The sequence below is a fragment of the Capsicum annuum genome, chromosome 2 (assembly GCF_002878395.1).
Source record: "Capsicum annuum cultivar UCD-10X-F1 chromosome 2, UCD10Xv1.1, whole genome shotgun sequence".
Classification (NCBI taxonomy): domain Eukaryota; kingdom Viridiplantae; phylum Streptophyta; class Magnoliopsida; order Solanales; family Solanaceae; genus Capsicum; species Capsicum annuum.
Genome location: NC_061112.1, coordinates 67,356,703 through 67,364,447, shown reverse-complemented (window position 1 = coordinate 67,364,447; position 7,745 = coordinate 67,356,703). Strand labels below are relative to the sequence as shown.

Below are 7,745 nucleotides of genomic sequence, written 5' to 3'. Positions count from 1 at the left end.
TGCATCAAGTAAAAAAGAAATAAAGAAAAATATATAATAAAATTTTATTATTGGGAGAGATAAACATAATGCACTATCCAATAATGTTTAATAATATCATATTTTGTATATGTAAAATATAGCATCTTAAATTTACGTAATTTAATAATATAATAATTTTATCTTAATTAATTTCAACTAAATATTTAAAGTAAATTAATTTTATTATTTTAATTGACTTTTATATTCAAAATTATTATTTTTACTTATTTATTTTAGTAAATTTTAATTTTAATTTTTTTATTATATAGAAATACTAATATGAAAACTTAACTTTAAATTTTTAAAGTAAAAAATTAATAAATTTAATAAAATAAAATAAAATCCTAATATATTTTCTTAAGATTTGTGTTGGGTCAATATGTATCATGCAAAAATAAATAAAGAAAAATATATAATATAATTTTATTATTGTGAGAGATAAACATAATGCACTATCTAATAATTTTTAATAATATCATATATTGTATATGCAAAATTTAGTATCTCGTATTAATTAATATACTACTCCGGTGAGTTATCGATGATTACTATTGGATATGATAAAATTATGTTAATTTTTATAGGAGTAACATAAACAGTCGCTCTTAATTTATTATTATGAGTCCTCTAGGTATTAAGAAAATAAATAATATTTAATAAAAAGATAAAATAGACATAACATGCATAATTAATTCTTAATATTTTAAATTAAATTATTGTCCTTCAAATGATGATTTTACTAAACCACGCCTTATTATAAGTCATTTATGTATTAGAAAATTAAAAAATAACAAAACGATATGTCAACATGAAAAATTTGATTGACTATCAGAATTCTATTAGTATAATATAAATTGGGACGGAAAAAAGGAAGATATAAAGCAACATATATTATTTGAAAATGAAATAAAAAATACTGTAAATAACAATAATTAGAAAAAATATTTTAAAAATTGATTGACTGTCAAACTTTTATATGTGTCGCATAAATTGGGACGAAGAGAGTATTCATATCTTATTAAAAAGTTATATAAAAATATTATAAATCAGATAAATAATAATTTTAAAACTATAAAATATTTGGCTGACTCTCGAAATTATATCATTGTCACTTAAATTGAAATAAAATAAAAAGTATTATAAATTACAATAATTAAAAACTTAAATTATTTTAATAATTAATTATCTAAATTCTATTTACATCACGTAAGTTGAAATAAAAAAATATATATATATTTGCCCGAGCTAGCACTAGCCGTGCATATCTAGTTAATAAAAGAAAAAAGTTGTAGGCATGAGTGTGACAGTTGAAATTACTTTTATTATATTCCAAAACAAAAATGTATGGAGAAGAAAAGACAAATCATGAAGGGCAGGAAGACGAAGGGTTGCTTATTACAGTACTATTCTTTTGAGTAGCTATCTGGCATAAGTTTGAAGTTTGCCCATTGTGTCTCTGCATTTCTTCTTTGATGACTAATTTCTTCTTTGATGACTACTAAATAGAATCTAACTTTTGAATGCAGAAAAATAAATGGAGACACTAATGCCATATTGGAGTTTCATTATCAACTTGAACAAGTTTCCACTGTTCAATCTTGAAAAAGCGGTATGCAACCACGGGTTTTTCATGATGGCCCCCAACGATTGGGATCCATCTACTAAAGGCTTTTCTCGTCCTCTGCGACTGGCAGATTCCATCACATCTGCTATGACTACCATTTCACAACCTCCCAGAAAGGATCATCTTGTCGTTAAGGTTTATGGTTCAAGTGTTCTTTTTCTTGAGGATGAGAGAGCCATCCAGGTACTGTACTGTTCATAATTGCTTTTAATTTTTCTCCTAACAAAAAGAAGAACAAGCTGAGCTGACTAGTTTTCTATATATGTAGTCTCAGGTGATGAGAATGCTAAGACTCTCTGTTAAGGATGAACAAGATGTGGGACATTTTCATAAGCTTCATCCAGATGCCGAGGCCAAAGGATTTGGCCGGTTGTTTCGATCTCCAACCTTATTTGAAGATGTGGCCAAGTCTCTTCTTCTTCGCTTTTGCCCGTAAGTACTTCTTATAAAGAAAAAAAAGGGAACAAGTTGCAAAACCTTGTCAAGTTTCCAAAACTGAAACATCATGCTTTTTGAAAGAGTGCTTGATGTTAAAACATTTATGCTGCTGTCTTTTTGTTAGATGGAAGACATCTTTGGATCTTGCAAAGGCTCTTTGTGATCTACAACGTAAAAAATTCATGTCCAAAAGAAAGATTGGAGACTTTCCGAGTCCACAAGAATTAGCAAGTTTTAGAGAGGAAGAGCTAAAACGCAAAGCCAATTTTGGATTTAGAGCAAAGGACTTGATTATGTTGGCTAAACAAGTTGTCGATAGAAAGATTGACTTGTCTAAGTTTGAAAAATACGATGCTGATGCAAGGACGTTTAATGTGAACATAAATGGGGCTGGTCCTTTCACTACTCATACTATCATGATGTGTGCTGGATATTATGGTAATATTCCGATTGACAGTGAAACGGTGCGTCATATGAAAGAGGTAAAAAATACTACACACTTTCTGTCCTCATTCTTCCTAGTGTATATTCTGGTTCAATCGACATGCTTTGTTGCTTGCATGAGTTAGGTAGAAAATAAATATATCTAGATTCTCTTGTTAACAAAGAATATTAGTGTTTGCTCAACATTTTGCACAAATCGAACCTGTACAAAGACGAAGTAATTGGCTGAAAATTCTAGCGAGTTAGGTTGGAGCCTAGTTACAAAAATGGACCAAAACAGAACGTAACCTCTAAAGGTAAGTGAAACGGTAATTCAGAACTACAAGTAAAATGTCTTTGTTTTCCTTTATTTTTGCTGGTTTGGTTGAAAACCATCCCACGAAAACAAAGAAGACGAAAAACTAATAACAAAGGATCAAAATGCAGAATTCCTGAAATCATTACCAGGGCAGTCTCAGGCTATGAGAGCTGATTCATATCATAAATATTACAACCTTCCTTGATCAACTCATAAACTGGGAAAATATGCATAGTGTAGTTTGAAGAGTTTGCATCTTGTAATCTTGAAGATATGCAAGGCCTAATAAAGAGTTCATGTTGTTGGGTTCTATGTGGGTGTTTGAATGGAAAAGGGAGGTAATTAAGTGGAAGAGAAAATTGAGTTTACACCAAAATGGAAAGTGTGCTCAGAATAGGAAAACTTACTAAAAATGTGGGAGAAAAATGCTTTAAAGTGTTCATATTGTGAAACACATTTCTACATGTTAAGTGAGGCAAGAAATACGAAATGCCTTGTGCCATTGTTGTCACTTGCTTGTCTCGACTTTTGATTTGGATTTGGAAAATGATCGATGAGATTTATTCTTTCGGACAAAGTTTATTTGACAGATTTAAAGAAATTCAGTCCGAAACAATGTTTGAACTGGTGCATTGTTTTGAAAAGCCATGCAGAAACGAAGTGCTGTTTCGAAAAGGAGCAACCCTTCAACGAAATGACACTGTTTCATGAGAAATGGTATGTTTGTTCTGAAAGACACAGTCTTTGGATGAACAGACATGAATCTTCAGAAAAGACACACCTCTAAATGAACCATTGTCACTTTTCAGAAGAGGCATGTTATGGCTATATAAACATGCTTTGATCCACAGGTTTGAAATACGAAAATTTTCAGAATACAAAACTCTTCTTCTCTTAAAAATATTCTGTGTGATCATTCAAATTGTTGTGCGTTCGTGGAATCCAATTATTTGAGGTACCGCTATAATTGGATTGAAGGTCTTTTTATCCTGGGAGGAAAATTCCGCAACCTCGGGTACAGTGAGGGAGATTATTTCCTTAAGGACACTCCGTGAATTCGGAGGACTTGGCCATTTCTGTTCCATCTTAATTTCTGAAAATAAAATACACTTCTTAGAAAGATCACTTTGATCTTGTGTTGAGGGTATTTTCTGTACTTCATTGTGTTCTTGTTTTTTAAACATTGAACTAAAGTTGAAGTTATTGTTGTACATATACAGATTTTGTGTACCCGAATACATTACCAAATAACAAATGTTACGTAGATTACATCAAAGTAGTTTTCGTATTCATTTGAGTTAATACATAAAAATGACCCTACACTTGACATCAAATTATAACTTTGACCTTAAACTTTGACAGAACAAAAATATGATCTTTATCTATTCAAAACTGCACAAATATGACCTCCAATCCTACGTGGCAAAATGCGTATTCAACACGCAAAACTGGGTGCGTTCAGCTTAAAATCTAAGGGCATAATACATAACTATGACCTTAAACTTTGATAGTGCACAAATATGGCCTTTAACTATTCAAAACTGCACAAATATGACCTCCAATCCTATGTGGCAAAACGCATATTCAACACGCAAAACTGGGCGCGTTCAACTTAAAATCTAAGGGCATACTACATAAATATGACCTTAAACTTTGACAGTGCACAAATATGACCTTTAACTATTCAACACTGCACATATATGACCTTTAAATGACTCTTCACTATTATTTTTTCATTATTTTTGGCTCAAAGATAAAAATGGCATCTAATTTCTTTGGTCATTGCGGAAAAAGAGCAATATTGAAGATTTATTAATTAGGCGGGTCAGCCTCATATGAAAAAATCGAGCAGGTATGTATATATATTATAAAGCAGAGGACGAATTTAAGTTATATAATATATCTAAATATTATTTATTTAAATATTAAATTAAAAATGAAACTATACTAATAATAAAAAAAATTATAGTTTTAATAAAACTTTATTAAATTAATGTTATTAAGGATAGTAGTAGTAGTGGTATATTAAATTAACGTTATCAAATTAACGTAATTAAAACATTATTAAATTAACGAGGGGCGAACCTACGTGGTTGCCATGGGGTTCACCCGAACCCCCTCGGTAAAAAAATTACGTTGTATATATATAAGATAGAAAATGTATATGTTGAACCACATGAAACAAGACACTTAGATAGTCCAGTGGTGTTATTTGCTCTTCTTGGGCGCTTCCTTCGGCCTACTATGCAGGTTCGATCCCTGCTAGTGGCTGTTTTTTTTAATTAAAAAAAAGCTAGGTGCTGCTGCTATAGAAATAAATAAATAATAATAATAATAATATTTTTTTTAAATTAAAAAAATTTAGGTGCTGCTACTATAGAAATAAATAAATAAATTATTATAATAATAATAATAATAATAATAATAATAATAATAATAAAAATGACATCGTTTTAACACAAAAAGTAAAACTTTGACAGTGCACAAGTATGACATTTAACTATTTAAAACTGCACAAATATGACCTCTCTCCAAGTCAGCCGTTTTAACGATGTGGTACCATGTGATTGGATTACCTTTTCACGTAGGCGCAAGTGAGACTCACGCATGAGGTTGCAAAATCGGAGGTCATATTTATTCAGGTTTTGAATAGTTAAAGTCCTATTTGTGCACTATCAAAGTTTAAGATCAAAGTTATAATTTGATGTCAAGTTTAGGGTTACGTATTAATTCTATTCATTTCAATTTAAAGTTCTAGTACGCTGATTATATTTGTTTCCTTATCGTGTTTTCTTCTATAGAACATGTCATTGTACATGTTGGTAGAAAATACTTATACATCATATCTATCAAAATAAACATTGATATGTGCATTCAATGATTCATGTCCCAGCCTGCATTTCATAAAATTATGGGTCATTAATGCATTCAATGATTCATGTCCCAGCCTGCATTTCATAAAATTATGGGTCATTAACTGATTAATGAGCCTTTCTCAGTTTCGTATGTTTAATTTTTAGTAACTACATATCTTTGATTGCAAAAGGTAGAGATATTTTTTCTTTTGCCGGAGATCATTTGAATTTCTCTGCAGTCTGTCCACTAGAAGCAAATAACTCTTCCATTTTTTCTAGGATGGATTATCTCTGTTTCTTGATGCAGAGAAGTAGGATGGAATCGAAGCATTATATTAAGATAAGAAATTTATTATTCATGTAAATATTACACATCAATAGTTAATTTGCTTAGTAACATCAGATAGATGCAATAAAGACACAAGGTAGATCCAGAATATTACTCTATTTCTCAAATCCTCTTAACGTATATATTTTCATTCTACTCGTTGTGATTTCAGTTTCATGGACTTAATATAAAAAAGAGGAAAAAGGAATCACTTAGTCCCAAAATACAACAATTTTACAAGCATTATCATCCATTTGAGTCGTTGGCTTACTGGTAAGTCGTGAATATTGCTCTCCATTTTCATCACGTAATTAGTAGGGTTGTATTCATACCGTATGATTTATTCTATTATTTGATTTCTTTAGGTTTGAACTTGCCAATTCTTATGAAATAAAACTTGGCAAGGCATTAAGTAAGTTGTTACAGTCAGAGTATCAGTACGCTACTGGAAACTATGAAAAGAATAAGAATGAAGAAGAAGAAGGGGAGGAAGAATTATTAAATGTAACATTATAGACGTGTACGTTTTAGCTGCTTCAAATTTTAATTAGCACTAGATAGCTTGAATCACGTATGAATGTCTGTCATTATTTTATAAGTTTAGCTGATTAAGACATAGTTTTAGATGTATGATTGTACCCTCTCTGGTTCTTAAATTTTTGAGTGTGTTTTTTATATAAGGCAATGTGTTATGTCGTAGCAATGACTATTTCTATTGGTGTTAATTCTTTTCGTGGATGAAGCATTAAATATTTGAAACTGATGATTTCGTGCAGATGCGTTGTGTGATGGATATATAAGATAAATGCATTATATCCTATTTATCCAGAGTTGGCCTATAAAACAACTAAGCTATAAAAGACAACTTCATAACCTTAGGCCTCATAAATTATATTCCTCTACTATATATAGACATCTTCCTGGGGTTTCAAATGTAATTTGACATCTTGGTTAAATTCATAACATTCCCCCCTCTCCAACCCCTCAGTAAGAGCCTTGTCCTCAAGGTTCGAGTATAGTCGTACAAAGACCATGGTGTTGTTATTTTCCTCTGTGTTAGTGTTAACAACCCAAAAGAATTCTTCGAAACCTCCATTATCCAAAGCAAATTTCAACACCAATCCTTTCTTTTGCTTTTCAAACCAGAGGATGCATCCGCATCTAATAAGATAATCACCAAAGAGTTCCTAGGAAAGTGAAGATGGCAGAACCAAAGGGCAACACTGAACACCTGATGGAGATTTGAGTTGGGATCATTGTTAATATATGGTTGGATCCAATTCCTCTAAAGCAGTTTGTGGTGTTGGCATTATTACATGTAGGATCTGTTCAATCCAAGCAGCACTTCAATGGGATAGTCACTTGTAAAACCAACTTACAAGGAATCCAAAGGAAAGCATCATTTAAAAGCCACGGAAGGTGCAATGTGCCACCAATTATCAATCATGCAACCTTCTTGTGCCTTTTTACTGCATCTGCATATGGATCAAATTGCACTAGCGAAAATGGGAGCATGTTAAAAGTGTAGCTTTCTGGGTTTGCTATTGGTAGGACCTGTTCATCAAGTTCCAGAGACAATACAAGATCATTCTAATCTATGTATTCAACAAGAATTGCCCATACAAGATCACAAACATGTTTGGAACAACAATTTGCAATCCTATCCCCTAAAACTATGACAGCGATGAATTAAATATCATTACTAACACGTCTTGCCCTCATACAACGATGAATTAA

General features: G+C 31.3%; 1 protein-coding gene across 1 annotated transcript; it reads left to right on the top strand.

Annotated features, from left to right (window-relative positions):
• The first annotated feature begins 1,367 nt into the window (after nucleotides 1-1,367).
• Nucleotides 1,368-6,708, top strand: LOC107860859. Its single transcript, XM_016706337.2, has 5 exons — nucleotides 1,368-1,828; nucleotides 1,914-2,077; nucleotides 2,208-2,565; nucleotides 6,181-6,281; nucleotides 6,374-6,708. The coding sequence occupies exons 1-5, from the start codon at nucleotides 1,556-1,558 to the stop codon at nucleotides 6,522-6,524; spliced, it is 1,047 nt and encodes a 348-aa protein (XP_016561823.2). The 5' UTR covers nucleotides 1,368-1,555; the 3' UTR covers nucleotides 6,525-6,708.
• Nucleotides 6,709-7,745: the final 1,037 nt, after the last annotated feature.

What these genes read in the sequence shown, in the direction of transcription:
- LOC107860859 (XM_016706337.2), top strand. Translation starts at nt 1,556, where the DNA reads ATGGAGACACTAATGCCATATTGGAGTTTCATTATCAACTTGAACAAG. An exon ending in AGGATGAGAGAGCCATCCAG is followed by an intron (nt 1,829 to 1,913) that starts GTACTGTACTGT and finishes CTATATATGTAG; the next exon opens with TCTCAGGTGATGAGAATGCT. An exon ending in CTTCTTCTTCGCTTTTGCCC is followed by an intron (nt 2,078 to 2,207) that starts GTAAGTACTTCT and finishes TCTTTTTGTTAG; the next exon opens with ATGGAAGACATCTTTGGATC.